Source organism: Charadrius vociferus, unplaced genomic scaffold (assembly GCF_000708025.1).
Source record: "Charadrius vociferus isolate BGI_N301 unplaced genomic scaffold, ASM70802v2 scaffold14, whole genome shotgun sequence".
Classification (NCBI taxonomy): Eukaryota; Metazoa; Chordata; class Aves; order Charadriiformes; family Charadriidae; genus Charadrius; species Charadrius vociferus.
The window spans coordinates 7,625,307-7,643,766 of NW_009648876.1; the positions used below are offsets into that span (position 1 = coordinate 7,625,307).

The following is an 18,460-nucleotide window of genomic DNA, read 5'->3' on the forward strand; positions in this document are numbered from 1 at the left end:
TGGAAGCCTGGAATGCTTTGCAATCTCTCTCCGGAGAACATACCGTGGTCATTCTCTCTTTTCCTGCCAGTTTACAGCAGAATAAGCTTGTCGGTGTTGGTAACGTGGAATAGCTCTACACTAGAACAATGGTAAACCTGTTCTGGGTGAGTTAATTAGGCAGTGCCATTCCTAATTGCCTGCTATTTTAATACATATAGATTGGACATGTGTGGGAAAAGTTCACTGGATTTCATCTGAACCTTGTGATGTATCATCCTGCAAGGGGTCGCAGCTATTGCAGCCTCCCATATCAACAAGCACTGTAGTGTTGCAGATGCAGAGGAAAAAGAGCGTAATTGGTAGTTCTGGAAAATGGATAGTGTAAGAGGTCTACACTAAGGGTGTGGTGGATGGGGTAACTCATCTCTTTCTGCAGAAATAGTTTTTACAGCGGAAGCTAGTTGTGTAAGGTAAAGCCCAGAGACACAACGCAAGCAAAGATAAACTGGTAAGACCAGTAGCGGTGAACACAGGAACAATATCCTGTTACCCCATCCCTCTGTGCGTAAAAGTCATAGAGCGGAGGAAGGGAAACTTCCAAGAGCTTGGCAGCCCTCTGAAATCTGCAACTACTTTTAACATGCAACTCGCAGCAGAGACTGTTTTTCCAATGAATTTTCATAGGACAGACACATTAGCATTAAGCATACAAGAAATTAACAACTTGAAACCGAAGAATGGCAAAGGTCTAATAACAAAGCAAGATGAATACCTTGACATTTTCCAAGTGTATCTGTAGCATTTATTTGATAAAGTATATGGGGCTAATAAATTACCATCCAGAGTACTTCTGCTGTTGTCTCCTTAGCTATTGTCTTGCTACAATTCATCTTCATTATGCTTTCAACCCTTAACTGCTATGTTGCTGCCATCTTGAAAGAGCAGAAGGAGAATCCCATGGCAAGAGATCTTTCAAGTAGCAGGCAATTCACTACAGAAAAAGCCACTTTGAAACTGCTAATGCAGTCTTTTTGTAACCAGTCTCCCTTGAGGAAATCAGCAGTGTCTGCAATTTATTCCAAGAACTGACCGCAGAGGAGGATTGACTTTTGTTTTTTCCTATATGTATATATCTATATATGCACTTGTTTTAATGTAAACTAACAACAAATTTAGTATTAGGCAAACCTTTAAGACCTGGGTATCTGCCACAGGTTAATCTCTTCTAGGGCTTCACTCCAGAATTTTCCAGAGAAGGTCACATAGTGCAAACACAGTAGACTTAGCCAGCACGTCCTACCAGTAGCTGAATTACGATGCACATGAGCAGAGGCTACTGCTTTATAAAAGCTAAAGCCCCGTGGTCATCCTTCCTGTCCCCAGTTGAAACAGCCACCTCCCACCACTCTTGCAAGTACTGTGTGAAGCTACAACTGTAGCCACACCGTACTCTTTTGAGCTATGGCTCTTGGGACACAGTAAAAAAATGTTCTGTAGACAGCAAGTGAAGTTTATCTACTTGAGGTAAAAGTTACAGCTCACTCTGCTGCTTCACCAGAACACCCCTCGTAACGTGAGCTGTTAGGATTTTCATCAATGGCAACACTTTGCATAACAAATGTAGTCTCTGTAGGATACTGTACTGCTATGTAGCATACAATCTGAGTAACAGTCCTGCACATAGAGAGGTCACAGTCTTCAACTGCAAGAGTACCTCTTTCTATCCAATGTTGTATTTGAGGCACTCGTGACTGCTTGGGTTAATCTCCTTCTGGGTGCACACTAAGCATCCAAACAGGTAACATTCATACTGTCATCTTTCCTGGAGCTAGGAGCAGAGCTCAAGCAGCTTTGTCTCCCACCTCTGCTGGTTCATCTTCAGAGATGCATTAGGTGCAGTTGCTACAACAAATGGTAGTCTAGATAAGAACACGGAATCACAGAAAATGCCTAGTATTCTCCAAAGTGTCAGACTGTGTCCAGTCAGCACTGTTCATAACACCTGTCACAGAGACCGACACAGGGCCATCGACAGTACGACTGCTGTAAGCAGAGCACTTAACATAAAAGACTCCTTCCATAACAGCTACTTTTCTTCTTAACTGGAATAAAGACAGAGACAGCAAATAAACTAAAGAACTGGTATAAATAGAAAATGGTTTATTAAAAAAAAAAAAAAACAAAAAACAAAAAAACCCCACAAAACAAACAAAATCACACTTCAGTGTGTGGCCAAAGGTCTGACTTTAATTTAACCTACATACCCAGCATCCATGCTTCAGAAGTCACGTAAGCATGCATATGGAAGGAAGGGATGCTGGTGCCTGCTAGCATGCTCCTCAAAACCTCCCCTGGAGTGGTCTTCAGAATATATTAAGTTTGTTAGCAGGGTATGAAGTTTTAATTCCTACAGGATACTGAGGAAGTAAAGAGCAGATGCCTCTATTTACACATATAGGTTTTCCATAGCCATCCTTCAAACAGAAATGCAATTTGCTGCATTTTTAACAGTGGTGAAAACAGTGACAAATATGGAAAAAAATGCAGGTAAGCATGCATACTGCAAGGTTTTTTTTGTATTTTTTTTTCCCTAAGACAGTTTACTTATGAGGAAGTATTTAATTTTATTTCACAAGTCTATGCAAACTACTTACATGAAAAGCATTCAAAGGACAGCCCTTTTGAATACCCAATCATCAAGAATTACACGTGAAATGTAGCTTTTGTATGCGAGTTAAGACTTTCTACATACAAACAACGCTGCAATCCTCCTTTATAACAGAAGGGAATGGATTATTAGAATGCTATTCCTAAAACATTCTTCATTTTAAAGTAACTATTTCATTAATAAGACTGTTTTTAAATGAGTTTTTCTGAATGAAAGCTTTCAAGATCATCCAAAAGGAGCTTATACGCATGCTTTGCTTTCATTGCTACAGTCATCCCCAATGAACACTACTCAGGTCTATGGTTTAGGTATGTGTATCTCGTGATGAGGATTCTGAAGAGACTTTTTTTTTTTTTTATCGAAGAAGACGCTCAGCCTCCTTGGACTTGCTTTCTTTTGTTTTCCTCAGTAATGCCTGCTTTATAGCATTGATCTTTTCATCAAGTTCAGCCAAGGAATAGTTCTGCTAAAAGAACAAAAGAAAAACCACAATCATTTACATCTTGTAATTGCCAGGGAAGTGGCCTAGCACTTGATACTTGAGGTCACGGCATATTGCACTAAGTGACAGAAATACTTTTACAGAATTATCTGAATTTAGTCTATGGCTATTTAAACGTGAAAGAAAAAGAATGTAAACTTAGAAGAAACTGATGGTCCTAATCTTAGATCAATATATCCATGCTATTTCCATTAGATGCTTGTTTAACCTGTTCATAAAAAACCAAAAATCCTTTGATGTTAAAACACTGGATGAGACTATCCAGATCTTGTACAACCTGGCTTTACAACTGAGGGGCTTTCTTCCTGTTGCCCACCATCAACCCCCTCTGTGCCCACTTCACCTGACAATTTTTTTGATCTCTTACACAAAGAACTGGTTATCATCCTTTTTATAAAAATATTTAACTCTATGGAGGACTTTTTTCTTGTGTAAACAAGCCTACCTCCTCAAGTCTCAGATGGCCCACATCCCATTCTAAGCATTCTCCCCAGTCCACCTGTCTCCAAGTGTGATGGCTAATAGCAGGCAGTGTTCCAGCCACAGTCTCACTTGCACTCAGGAGAAATTCTCTCTTGTGGCCTAAAATACATGGTTAATGCATTCCCAGCGTCCCATGATGGTGGTGTGAAAATGTCAGGTCTTACTGACTTAGGTTAGTATCTACTATCATGTCAGGTCTTTCTGCAACGCTTTTGCTGAGCCAGCCATTTCTATTTTTGTTGTCTCTTCACAAACTGATAAAGTGAATTTAAAAAAAAAAAATTAAAACTAACAAAAAACACCAGGCCACAAAACAAGATATTACTAGAAGGCTGATCAGAATTCACAAATTGCTCGTTATAAACATCATTACAGATTTGTTTTATTCTATCATCCTTCTAACTGGTGAAAACACTAACCTACCCTAGTACAGACTCTTAGACACATTTCATTGTGACACCCATTAACTAACTTCCTCCCTCCCTCTCTTTCTCTGCCAGTAAGCTATGCAATACTGATGTAGCTATTTGCTTGGTAGAACTTCTGATTACTTTTCACTCGGAACATCCTAAACTTAAGGTAAATAAAAGTTAACAGCACTTACGTGGGGAGGTTGAACCTTTCTCCTCTTGCCAGAACAGCTCTAAAGAAAAGACAATCAAAACAGACTTTACGTTGCACTGACAAAGGACCACAAGTCATTTTGTAACAACATTGACAAGAGTCTTTAAAGTACAGAGAGAACACCGACTGCCATTCCATGAATTAAAGAAATCTTTTTTATAATTAAGTGTACTTTGGATCACGAGAAATACTACTAGAGAGCAGTCAGAAGCTGTTGAAGTTTCTCTACACTTGGCAGCCAACAACTATCAACCTAAATGAAACTTCCTTCAAACAAACCCAAGATATCCAGCTTTTGAAACCATAGATATTTTTCTCCCTAAAATTTTCATGCATCTTGTTTTGCAATATATATGCAAAACTTTGAACAAAAAAAATGCTCATTACTGCACAAAACTACTCTTGCCACCATCACAAATTTTTGCCAGATCCCATTCTAGAGAAGATCTGGAAGCACTTTCCATGGAAATTTCAGCTTATGAAAGTGTATGTTTTAACTTCTAGTTTCTAACAACTTGAAGGAATAGCCTCACAAATAAAGGATTTTATTGGTCTCCAACACAAACAAAAAGAAAAAGAAACAAAAATTTATAATATTGCTATTGATTTTTAATTGCTGACTCTTCTTGGGCTGTTCTCAAGGGAGAAGATACAAATTAAAAGATGATCAACAGTAAAAGAGACATTCTTACTGCTATGCGAGGAAAGAAGAGCAAGATAACAGACAAGAAATTTCTACAGCCAAGCAGAACCTGATACAGTAGCAACTAATGTTCTCTTTGTCCTAATCTCCTTTGGTGAATGAAGGATAAGGTTTACTACTCAGAAAGAGACAGAACTCTGCCTGAAGACTGGCAACCAAGAAACCAAAGTCATAGAATCACACAAAACAATTTTTAAAAGGTTTACTCTCTCATCCTATTGGAAGTTTTTTCACATAACTGATCTTTAATAATCAGATCACGTACAGAAGCCCAAAGGATTTCAGCTGATTTGAGCCATTCATGATTTATATCGAGATCAAAACTTTAGTCTATTTTCTTGCCATAAGAAACACTTCAGAATTTAAGGTGGGGGACACACAAATCCAACTTCTATAATACATTTCTTACAAATTAGTTAGGCTCAGGTGGCTGCAATTACCGCCCCCCCCATACTATTTTCTTTCAAATGAGAAATTAGGTAGAGAAATATGAACTTACGTAGATGGCCCACATTAAATATAACCATTCAACTGAGCCAGGGCTGTCTACCAATAAAGTGTCTGCCCTCTGACTCCTTAGGTTTTTGTCTGTACATCAAAGATTTAAGCAAAAAAATCCTGAATGCATTTAGGCATACTAAAAGAAGTTGAGATAATTTCTTACTACAGATTGAAAATATTCAGGAGACAGTCCTTCCAGCTCAAGGATTTTATCTTCAAGCTTCTTAATTCTCTGATAAATGTCTCTTGGTACAGGACCACCTGAATACACCAGTACAAATACAAAGAAATCAGGAAAAACACTTGAATAACTTTTTAAACTTTACTGCAAGCTCTACGGGTGAATTCTTCGAGTCCAGCTATCAACCAGTAGCTGAAACCAAACAAGTGGGTGGGATAATAAAAAGGAAGGGTAATTAATATGATTCAGGGTAAAGCCTGATTGATAAGCCAGGGCAGTCAGTGAAGGCAACAGACAACTTTATGCAGGTGATTGAAATATGTCCAACAAGGTCCCTGGAACAACTAACAATCACTCTTACAATACATTGATCACACACCAAACTTTACCACTTCAAAACTGAGAGCAGCGTCAGGAGGGAGCAGATGGGCTGGCAGACCACACATGAATTCAGCATTGATATCTAAGATTGTTCTGAAGGAAACCTATCTCCACTGAGCATCTGAGGTCAGAGGACAGGTATGAGTTGTGCTTGACAAAGAACAGTGTTTTCCTGGCCATAGACGGGAGAAGCAGGGGTGGGCAATGTGTGTGTGGAATAGGGTAACAGAACTTTGGAGAAAAAAAACAACCAAATAAAAAACACCCAACCCCCTAAAAAAAAAAAAAAAGGAAAAGAAATTCAACAAAACCCACAAACACCACAAAAACAATAGCAACAAAACAAAAAAACCCACCTCAACCCATTTGCTGTTTGCAGCTATACTACAGCAGCTTGGGCTTGTTTCCCCATGTAAGAACAGAACTGATCAAAAGACAAGCCATCCATTTCCATTTATTTCTAGGTCTGTTAGGTAAGACAATTCTATTCCACAAACTACCAAAATAACCACTAATGGGTGGGGGCTTTTTGCCATTCATCTATTTCCTCACTTCAGACAGACAATTTTGCAGGTAGGTTCCCTCCTTCGGTTCTGCTTTCTACTCATCACTCAGCAGCTACTAATTAAAGCGGCTAACCTCTCTCTTAATATTGCCACCTCTTAATGTAAAGGGAAAAGAGCAGTACTAGCACTAGAAGAAGCTGTTCTGAAAAACAGCAGGTGAGTCAAGAACAACTCTTTCAGTCATCAGAAACAAAAACTGGCGAGCAGCTAGCTGAGGCAGGTTACCAGCTCAGACGAATACTTTTTGCACAGCTGCTGGGGCAAGTAACAAATGATCTTGAGACCTTCCCCAGGAATGCTGATTTGGACAGGAGTTGAGCTGGAATTGCACACTTTCATCCTCTTCCTCTATACTGTACTTTAGCTGACCTGTTCCCCTTCAAACAAAATGATGTCACATATTACAGGCACAAACTGGAAGCAAGGGCTCCTCCTTAGCTCCCCCCCATCATTATCCCTGATATGTATACACTCCAAAGCTACTACACATTGTAACCTTAATGCTGGCCAGCCACTTGCAAATTCTATTTCCATGCACAAAACCCACCTTTTTTTTTTTTTTTGAGACAGTTATGCAGCTAAGCATCAAGCTCTGACTGCTGCCCCAACAGTATCTAGAAGTATTCTACTCTCCTTGACACCAGAGGACTTTGATCCAGTATGCATTCACAGGAATCTAGTAATCTAGTCAAAGTTCACAATATTCTTAGAGAATGGATTGGCATCTATTCAGCATTCAGAAGACAAAAAAAAGTCAGTGTGTGTCTGCAGTGTGATATGTAGAACATTCACTTTATTACGTAAAAATCTGGGTTTCTGTTCTGTTTTGAAAACATTTTTCAGGAAAAATACAGATTCCTCCTTGGTAGGTGCCTCATTGATTTATATTCTAGGCTGGGGTGAGGAAAGCAACTACTTAAAAAAAAGTCAGTAGCCTGGTGGCTATGGCATTTACTTCAGTGAAAGGTGTGGACTCATGTTTGCATGGCTAAAGTGAAGTACTGACAATAAGCTTCCCACATTCTGGGAAATAAGCTTCTCACCTAACTGTATTTCAGGAATCATCCACCTTCAGGAAAAGGCTTCAGGTTATCTTTTGGGTTCATCCTATCCCCAGCCCAAAGGGCATCCATGAAACAGGACTGAGTCCTAACCTCAGCTTTTCCTATTCAGTGGGTCAAGGCAGAACGACTCCACTGGCTATGGAGAAATCCCTACCTCAAATATTCCAGATTGTTTTAAATTCCACTCTGAAGTACCTCTCTCTCGTTTGCCACCACATTAAGTGTAGATTTACTAACTTAGCATCTAATTTGGGCATAAATCTGGGTTCCATTTTGGGCATAAGAACCTAAACATTAGATTGTAGTACTTGGGGTGACTAATCCCTTCCGTGGATCTATCCACTGTTTTTACAGTCAGTTTTTATAGACTTGCCCAGTTTTACTACAGTAATGATAACTGTAGTACAAACTGGCACACCGATGTCAAAATTAAAACATGATACAAACCTGTTTGTAACCGCAAGTGTGCTTCAATGTTTTGCAGTCTCTCCTCAACAGCTTGGTTTCCACAATCGTGAATGGGTACATTGGCTTTGTGACTGGACCCATGTGCTCCTTCAGATCTAGTCTGAGGTCCATATGTATTTACAACCCTGGAAACTAGGTAAAGAGAACACAAATTTAACATATATGCCTGTAAAATGCAAAGTACGTCTAACTAAAACAATCAAAATACTGAAATACGAAAACCTGTGTTAAATCCATTTCCCACCAGTCTCTCACACGAAGGGTCGCAAGCACATTAAGATCAAAGGTTTGAGTAAAAGTATTTTCCTATTTTTGCATGAATAAGCAAACTAAACAAAAACCCTAGGACTTTACATATGCAAAGTAAAAGAATTACTCATACATTCATGTAGAATGGCAGTATCAAGAATTTTTCATCAGCTGCTGATAAATGGCAGAAAAACCAATATCTATGTCAGCAGTTGCACATGTGAGCTGTTGTGAATGCAAAGAAGAGGCCAGACCTAATACTACAGGAAGTATCATAAATATGTGAAGATGAAGGGAGGTATTCAACTAGAAGAACCGCTTCAAATCTCAGCAAGGCACTTCTCTTCTAATTTTTGTTATTCGGGTAATAGCTTTAATGACTCTTCAGCTGCTTCTGGGTCTATCTTTTCCCCCTACTGAACCATGTCTTCATCAGATTTTGGTCACTTCTCTTTAAATCACGGTCATTTCTCAAGTCCTTCCTGACAGGACTACTGCAGTGTACTGTGGACTTACAGACGATGTTGGCAATTCCAGACACTGAAGCACACACCTTTTTACTCAGTACTTCACGAAGGCCACACGATACATTCTTGCTTCAGTTTATGCTGGTTTTACTTCCAATTCCTTTCTAAGTGTTATTCACATTTCAGTTCTGAACTGTTTGGGTTTTAGTTACTTGAAGAGCAAACTTCCCTTTTTTCCTGTAATATACTATCATCCAAGTTAGAAACTAGCACTCAGTTTAAAAAAGCAATCACTGAAAGGGGTTCTTAGTGAAAGTTTCTAAACCCAAATTCGCTTCACCATCTCCCTCTTAGCTCCTCAGACCTTTTAATGCTTATACTTATCATTGCACTTCACAGTATTATTCTGAATTCTGGAATTCAGTATAATGAATTGGTTTCTAGAACCATTATGAAGTGGGTAACTGAATTCTATGACTCTCAAAAATGGAAGAGAGGGTTGCTCTCTTTCTCACTTTGGAGACTTTGTTTTTGAACACAGAATAATTTGTGTACACCTAGAGAGCAGCAGATGGCCAAGCAATTTTTTAGACATAACTTCTTTTGGACAATCATTTCTACACTATTTAGTCCTTTCCAAAAGGTAATGCAGTAGTAAGCTTATTCCCCAGCTTGTCACTTCCCATAAACCTATGTCTCAGAACATCCACTGCGTCCCAAAACTATTTTCTAATTCAATATACTTACGCCGACTAACAAAAAATAGAAGGTAGTTTTATTTAATCTCAATTCCTTAACTGGACTGCTGGTTTCACCTTAGAAGAAAAGCTAAGAATTGTTCAGTGTCACTGTCCTGCTTTATCTTTTGCGTTTTCCTTTCAGACAATGAAAATAGGCCAATTTTTTATTTGGTCTTTACTGCATAACCATCAGCTTAACGAAGCAATTATGGGATTGAAACTCTTTGAGAAGTAAGCGAAAATGTAAAAGTATTCACTAGAGTAAAAAAATCAGTATGTTAAGTTTGCATTTTTTGAGCATTCTGTAAGAAGTTTTTAAGTCAAAAATTCATCAATGCTGTTCTCTCTAGACGCTTAATAAATGGGTATTAAAATAGTTGCTTACCCTTTATATGGCTTTTGAATCCAGGATAGGGTGTGAAAATTGCATCTGTTCTGGCACAGCTATTTTCTAAATAAATAATAATAATATTAAAAGTGAGGTCCTAATTATGTATTTATAATTTAAAATACTTATAATTTATTTATTTATAATTTAAAATATTCCAACCATCATTGGCTTTGAGGCTTTTAACAAATCTAATTAAAATTTTTCATACAATAAAAACATCAGAAATATTTCATTCATTTTATAAACATTTATTAATAGTTTCTTGCTTATTAATAGTTATAATGGTTTTAATTGGATAAGTCACTTACATAAATGTATGCAGGCAGGTATACAAAAGTTGATTGGATCGGAATCAAATTTCTGCCAATTTACATTTTATTTGGTTCTTACTTTTCACCACATTTCTCTTTATTCCTGTACAGAAGTCTTTTCCCGGCTTACCACTGTTATTCTGGTTTTATGTCCTTTTTTGAAACTGTTGTCCTCCTATTTTCAGACTGTTCTAGTTTACTCATCAGCATTCTTTTCTCACCTTCCTGCAATTATTCTGATGCCTATGACTTAATTTGTTTAATCATAAAAACCTACAGTACAGACCATCTCAGTTTGTTCTAATGTTTATATTTTGATCTCTGTTCATATACACCAAAGCTTTATACATATTTTATTATGCCTGAACATACAAAGGAAGGTCTTATCACCATTTCTTCTGTACATAAGTAACAATTTTAGAAATCAGTATTTTACTATCTATTTAGAAATCAGTATTTTACTATCTAGCATATTCCACTAGACTTCTGATGTCATTTTCATTCCAAATAATACTCAAGGAGTTAAACTCTATTCCTATAAAGATTATGGAACAATAAGCTTTGATCTCTAAAAGCATAAGTACATCACAGAGACAATGCACATCTGGGTTCACAGCTACTTAGAAAATGTCTCCGTACTACTTATTTATATAAAAGTGCCTTCACTTTTAAGATGCATTTGGTTACACAGTTACTGATCATGCTAATGGGATCCAGCCTACCGGATGAATTTAAGATTGTTTGGTTACTTTGTGCCAGTTGGTACATTAAAAACACCAATAGCGTGAGTAATGTTGAAAGAAAAAAGTTATTTTAAGTAGCTAATAATTCAAATTGACTGCAAAAAATACTTCTTTGTAATTGAACTAGCATTAAATTAACTTCAATTTTAATATGCAATTCACAAGGCATTTCTGAATTGCAATTCTGTTGACTTTGGAAGGAACATCTAGCTAAAACATTAGGCACAATAGCTACAAAATCACCTGATTTAAGATAACAGTTCTTAAAATGAACACAGTAATAGCTATAATCTTTCTGTATGGCATTCATTAAACACTGTCATCCACTGACTACTTTCTTTTTTTGTCTATCTGACATCATCTGCAGTGTACATGCAAGTTCTTAACTATAAAACAAAGTTACTCTTAAAATAAAGTTGTTTTAAATATAGAATAGTGCTTTAAAAAAAAAAAAAAACACCACCACAAACACAAAACCCAACCAAACCACACACAACCCAAAAAAAACCCCCAAACTTAAATCACTATGAAGATTAAAGTCTGGCTAGCCAGTTACCTTGATTACAATCAATAACATTGCAAAATTCCCTGACATTATTTTCATTGATCTCAGCTTGTTTCCTCTCGATGAAGGCTGATATCCGCCTGTCAATCTGCAGGTAATAAACATGATGGCATGTATCTATTGCATTCTTTAAATTTAAAATGTATAAAGGTCTTTTTCTTTTTTTCTTTTTAAATTTAGGTAAATCACTTACTTCTGCTTTTCCAGCTTTTATTTGGACCACCTCTGGATCAAAATTAATGTGAGCATCCTTCAGATCTCCCAAGTCATAACTTGCATACTTTTCTTCAGTCTGACAGTTACCATCATAAACATCTAAATTTGTTTCACAAGTTTGGCCTTCTGTTTTACCTGCAAGTTCAACATGGCCTATATTTTCCTCTTTAATCAATGACTGGAGTTTTTCTAAAAGAGGCTGAACAAAGAAAACAGTATGTTAGAGTTTAAAAAAAAAAAACAACAAAAAAGCACAAAACCAGCAAAAATCCAAGTACTATTACCATCTCTAAAACAGACCAACACAGTAATAAAATTAAAGAAAAAAAAAAAAAGCTGTAGTTCCAAATACTGTGCACACCATGATTCTGGCCTTTTTGACGTGTGTCTTTTAGAGGTTTGTATAGGAAAACTCCCAAATTTCTGAAAAAAATCTGACTGCTACTCATCTGTTACTAGCTAAACCAAAGCTTCAATCGTTGGCACCAACGCCACTTAATTAACATGTCATTCAAATGCCTACTCAGAACAGTAAGGCTTAGTATTTTTCCTCCTTAACATGAAAGCCAATGCTTTCACACTGTAAAGCCTTTACTTTATCACCACAGCACTACATTCTCCACTTGAAACTGCAGTTGCTCAAGTGAATGAGAGAACACAGACATGAAATATATAGGTGTTATCCTTAGCACATGCTTTTCTTGACACGGTTGATTATCTACTTAGGTCACGAAATTAAATGACAAAATGCACTGACATCTGTAGCAGCAAAAATAAATGCTTATTATTCTACTGCAATAATTCTTACACAAGATGTAATAACAAAACCTCAGTACATATATATGTCACACCCCCTTTCTTAATTTTTTACCAGTTTTGTCTAGTCTGAATTTCACTGGTTATTTTCCCTCTATAATTTTTTTTTTTTTTAAAAAAGACAACATGATTTTTACAAGTCACATTTCCTGAAATGGAATCAAATTCCTACTTGCAGTGTTCTTACAGTTGGATGTAAATTTTACTTCCTTTCATCTTGCGTATTTTCTCTTTTTGTTTATCACACCAAAGATTTGGTGGATGTCTGGAAAACATAAAGGGTCTTTCTTTTACCTAAAGACAAGCAAATACAGGAACTTCCTTTTTTGCCCTCTCAGTACTACACACTTGAAATAATTCATTGACTAGCTGAAGCAAAAAACTGGTATTCAAATCCCCACCTTTTACAGATGAACTATCAAGGTCAAAACACTGTTCAGTTACCAGCTGACAAACTGCTCATCCTCCCTGCCATGCAACTAAATTACATGTACTTTTGGCAGAGTCAAAAAGTTTCAAATAGTTAAAACAAATGACAGTAATGGTGACTGGCTACTTGGCAAGATGAGACATTAATGTCAAAGAAATTACTCTTTAAAAAAAAAAAAAAAACCTACGCTGAAAATATATTTAATTGCAGTAAGACACTCCAGGATGTGTCACGCTGGGATAATGCCACTTCTTGAACCACTGAAAGCACTCCATGAGCCTCAAAACTCACCCAACGCATGGAATCATTATCATAGCATGACACACACCTGCCGTGTCTTATTGCTTAATTATAACCCACCATAGATGGAAATGTATCACATTTACAATGCAAGCCTAGAAATCAATGAGGCTGCGTTTATTCAGCCTGCTCACCTACAGTGGCTATTCCCACCACTAATCTGAAAAATCTGTAAGTGTGAGTACCTATGAAGCATAGTGGAATCCCAAGTGTATAATACTTTTGCGTGCTTTTTTGTTGGACATCGCAATAGAAGATCGAAACAACTGAAATTTTACAGTTTAGTTGTTGATCACTTTTGTCAAGTTGAATGTGTCCAATGAAATATTTACCTGCAAACATAAAATATGCTGCTGAAGTGCACTAAAGAGCAATGTTGGCTGAAGTGCTGATGTGCTTTGAAGCTTGCTCCAATCGATTACAACTTTCACGATATCATCTCCAAGGTTAAGCTTCAGGAGGGCAAAAGAAACACAACAAAAAATTATGTTCTTATGTTGTATTAATGTCACAAAAGTGTACAAGACTTCCACAGGACAACAACTATGCTCAATCTCATACAGACCCCATTTTTATATGAGGACATTGGAGAGGTTTGACATTAACTATAATTCAAGCAGCTGTCGTTTTCAAAGTAAGCTAGTGTTTGTGGAGTATACTCAAAAATTCAAAAATCCTTATTACTTCATCACACTTTCATTGTATTAATTTGATCTTTAACTCTAGTCAATTCTCAGTTCATTAACTATCGTATGAAAACATACTGTTCATGTTAATCGCTCAAATCTTTTCTTTTAGCAGATGATACAACCACCAGTACGAAGAGACATGCACCTGGGATGGCAGCCTCCTGTACGTTCATCTATTTTATTCTGAGATTTGCAAGGCTATCTAAGCCTGTATGACCAAGGTCCTGATACAGCACCATGCCACATTCTTGAAATTTTTACTTGTTGCTAATCCAAAGGAGGATCTATATGAAAAATTAGTATTTTAAAAAAATAAATCTTTTTCAAAATCTCAAGGTTGAACGAACGCTAGACTACATAGCACCACTATCAAACCCATTTCCAAAGCGCACTATTTCCCTTTATATGCATTCAGAACAAAATAACAATTGCCATAGTCTATTTTCTTTGCCAATGAACTGCAATATTTAACTCCCAAAGCAATAAAGAGAAACACACGCAGTGAACCTGAAGTTTTATTTAAAGGATCTATGCATCTTCTATAAGCTAAAAATAAACTTTCACTTTCTAATACAAAGCTGATTGTTGATAATCACTTATGAACTACACACTTTCACACCCACCTTTGCCATTTTTGTTACACTAACGCTCTTCTCAAGATCCTGAAGTAACGAGCACTTTCATTTCCCAAAGCCAAGCAGGTTGTTCTCCAACCAAACAGTGACCCCCAAATTCTAAATGCAGATAAAACTCTTGTTTAAAAATCAAGAGGACCTACAGGTACAGGTTTGAGACACAGAATTCCCAAGTCATATGTATACTTGTACATCTACATGTCACTCCTATTTATTTTTTTTTTTAAAAAAAAAGGGTAAAAAAGAAAAAGAGACCTCAGGCAGATGACAAAAAGTGACCTTTAAAAATATGGTCTAAAGATATCTAACTTCTACCAGCATCAAATGTTATGGACAAGAACACAGAATGCATATGCACGTTTCCTGAATACACTGCACACTGTATGAGGAAACAATGTGAACTGAACACAAGAATGACTCCCTCACTCTAAAGGCAAAGCAGTGGATACTAAGTTGTTCTACGTTAGTTTTAAACCCCAGCATTATCACAATTTTGTATGTAAAGAACTATAAACCTGAGCCTTCCTTCTTTAGTCAAAGAACAGCCTTGTTAAATCCAAGGTTAGATCCCAAATTATATAGCAAAGGAGAAAGTCAGATTAAATATATAATGTATTTTACATAATTTTCACATAAATGGTTATTCTTGTTTCATACTTAAACTACATAGGATGTAGAAAAAGTAATGTTTTAGGAAATACGAGTTTTAAACACCTTGCAAAATCAAGAATGTATTTAGAATTTAGTAAGAATAAAACTTTAAGAATTAAGCCATTGTGCATATGTGATCATCTGAAGCATGTATTTCTTCCCAAAGTTTCTAGAGTAACATCTGCTATATGCTACATTACAGACCACTGACAGGGTAAGAGAGTCATAGATTTAAATCACTGTAATGCAACAGGAGTCCTGCAATTTCATAATAAGCCTCCTTTTTTCAAAAAGAATCAGCTGATGTGTGCCTTCATACCATAGCACATAACTCTTGTCCAGGCGGTTCAATGTACAAAACCAGTAGAGCTTCTGTCTTAGAATAACATAGAGACCAGTGATATTTTAAACTCATAGACTGTTTTTAAGTATAAACAAAGAATAAACCCCACCTGCATCCAAACATGTTTCCAGTACAACAGAGTTAGTTTTTTCAGTGTTTCACATCCTTCTACCTACAAGAACTGTGACAAGCAGGTTTATAAATTCCGTGATTTCGTAACTTCAAAGCCTTTGTATATTTACAAGTCCACAGCCCATTCTGTAGCGATTTACAGGATCATAAGTCATTTCAGCCCTTTGAAATTTTTTTATGAAGGACACTGACTGTCACTTGGGGTTTAAAGAACTTTTCACGATCAGTCATACTGGTTTTAAGAGATGTTATCCCCAGATGTCCTAGTCATCGTGCTGCAAGTGACTACTCTAGTAAAAAATTCCTGTGCCAGAAATATTCCTGTTTGCAGTCCAACCTGGTAGCATAAATCCAGCTCAAACTACTACAATGGATCACAAACTGTGACAGCTAACAATCTGGCACACATTCACTCATCTCTATAAAAGGGACACAGGGAATCAGTAGTTTCAGTCAAAAACGCAAGATGGATTGCTAGAGTCAGTAAGTTGGTAAAACACCACAGTTAAATCTACCAGAACTTAAATGCTGGCAGACAAGAGTGTAACCCAATCACGACTGGAAACAATCACGACTGAGCAATTAAAAGGGCCTTCTCAGCTAAGACAGAGCAACCAGACCCCTACTTACAGTTCAGTGCAGTGCACAGTAAAACAGGTTTGTTGCCATGGAAAGAATACACTCCAAACACCAATGAAGACAATTTTACTATGCACCATAACTACTGTAACTCTACTGAGGGGATGTAGCAACTCTAAATTGATCTCTTGCATTTGTCTGTGCACACCCAAAGATTGTTAAAAATCACTAAGCTCTCTCCAATGACATTGCTAAACATAGAGCAAACTTTGGAGAACAAGCAAACCACTGTAGAAGAGGGAGAAACTAGAGTGTTTAATGTAGTTTTGAAAACAATTAAACTGGTGATTGGTATCCTAGTTAAGAGCTTAGGAAACTTTTCCTTTATTATTCTTTGTGTTTTTCATAAATACAAGAGTTCAACTTTTCACTCACGTTAACATTGTAAGAACCAGAGTATGCATGACAGTATCACATCCACATTAAATGACAGTCACTATTTCTTCACTAATGACATCTAGAATTTTCACCAGGAAGAATTATGGGATATTTAGTCCTCAATACACAGGTAGTTTTCCCATCTCAGTAACCCTATGAACCAGCAGTGTATGATCATAAAGTTGTTCAGCACTGCCCGCCTCTTTAAAAGCTAAGGTAGATTTTAATCACTTTACAGATAGGAATTTTCAGGCCCTTAATTTTGGATTACTTTTGCTTGAAAACAGACAATTACCAGCAGACTTTGAGGTGAGAAGGAAATACACAATTTTATTCAGATGAGGTGAAATGCTCTAAAAAATAATTTCAGATCAGTCAGCAGCTACTACTAAACAGTTTCTGAGCATTTTTGTAACATGAACATCCATTAAGTTATATTATCTCCCACAAATATTGCTCATCATCTGGCCCCAAATCTTCAAACTGCTGTCTAACTTCAGAAGCAAAAGTGTGCTTCTACTGCCTTCACAGAACTACATATATGCTTCCACAGTAGAAAATGAATTAATCTGTAAATTATTTATGGTAATAATTAAGTTGTTACTAAAACCTTCTCCTGATAAGGGCCTCCTACCACTACCATAACATCTGTTAAATAATTCATAGCCATTACTAAACCTAAAGTAGGTGTTTCAACTTAAGTACCACAGAGCAAAGCTGCTCTAAAAATTCTGACCCACTGAGATGCACTGTGTGTTCCATAGTACGTTATTGCCAAGGCAAGGCTAACTTCAAGCTCCTGATCATTTATTTTGATTTAATGCACAGTAAGCTTTTAGTAGCTTTTCATTTCAGAATCATTAATAGTTAAGATACAGCAATTAGGCAGACTGCAGTTTCCCGAGGGAGAGATCATCCGCCACACTACAAAGTGACACGAGACCTGTCACTAAAAGGCAAAGGCACGGCCACGACTGTGACACGCAGCAGCAGGCCACGCACCCTGGGGCGGCCCCGCCGGGAGGGCCGCTGCCGGCCCCGCCAGCCCCCAGCCCTGACAGGAGCCAGGCCGGAACAACCTCCAGAAGCGAGGCCGCTCCCCCGTTTGTGGCGGGCTTCTTTTCTCTCCGGCGCTGTACTCCGCCCCTGGAGCCCAGAAGTGCCCCGCAGGCCGGGGAGAAGCAGGAACAGGCCCTGCTCGGGCCCCCAGGCAGGGGCGAGCCGGGCGCGGTGTGGGGCCCGCGGCGCCCGGGCCAGCCCTGCCCCAGGCCTCCCCTTCCGCCCGCCCCGCACTCACCTGTCCCGCCAGCCCGGCCAGGGAGCGCAGGGCGCTACTCGCCAACTCCGAGGCCGCAAGAGCGGCGCCCATCTCCGGAGCGTGGCCGCCGGGCTGGAGCGGGCTGGACGCCGCCGCCATGACGCCGGGCCGCCGCCTCCAGCAACGTCCCCGCCGTCGCTCCGCGATGACGAACCCCTCGGGTGGCCGTGCCCGCTGGCCCCGCCCCCGGGGGGCCTGACGGACAGGCGCAGCAGCCAATGGCGAGCTGTGCTCCCAAGGCCGGCGCTGGGCGGGGGGAGCGGCTCGGCGGCTGGCGCTGTTTGGGCGGGGGAGGGGGGGGGAACCGTCAGCGGCGGCGCTGGC

The 18,460-nt window shown here is 38.4% G+C and overlaps 1 protein-coding gene across 1 annotated transcript; it reads right to left on the bottom strand.

Moving 5' to 3' along the window:
• Nucleotides 1–2,561: 2,561 nt before the first annotated feature.
• MBIP (MAP3K12 binding inhibitory protein 1) lies at nucleotides 2,562–18,260 on the bottom strand. Its single transcript, XM_009886956.1, has 9 exons — nucleotides 18,116–18,260; nucleotides 13,684–13,803; nucleotides 11,783–12,004; nucleotides 11,581–11,677; nucleotides 9,965–10,030; nucleotides 8,103–8,255; nucleotides 5,627–5,724; nucleotides 4,240–4,278; nucleotides 2,562–3,116 (listed from the first exon to the last, which is right to left on the bottom strand). Exons 1-9 carry the CDS (start codon nucleotides 18,233–18,235, stop codon nucleotides 3,006–3,008), a joined length of 1,026 nt encoding a protein of 341 aa, XP_009885258.1. The 5' UTR covers nucleotides 18,236–18,260; the 3' UTR covers nucleotides 2,562–3,005.
• Nucleotides 18,261–18,460: the final 200 nt, after the last annotated feature.

Coding starts and splice junctions, on each gene's coding strand:
- MBIP (XM_009886956.1), bottom strand. CDS start 18,235: ATGGCGGCGGCGTCCAGCCCGCTCCAGCCCGGCGGCCACGCTCCGGAG. Junction 12,005..13,683: donor AGCATATTTTATGTTTGCAG/GTAAATATTTCA, acceptor TTCTTTGTTCAG/CCTCTTTTAGAAAAACTCCA. Junction 8,256..9,964: donor ATTCAAAAGCCATATAAAGG/GTAAGCAACTAT, acceptor CTCTTTACCTAG/TTTCCAGGGTTGTAAATACA.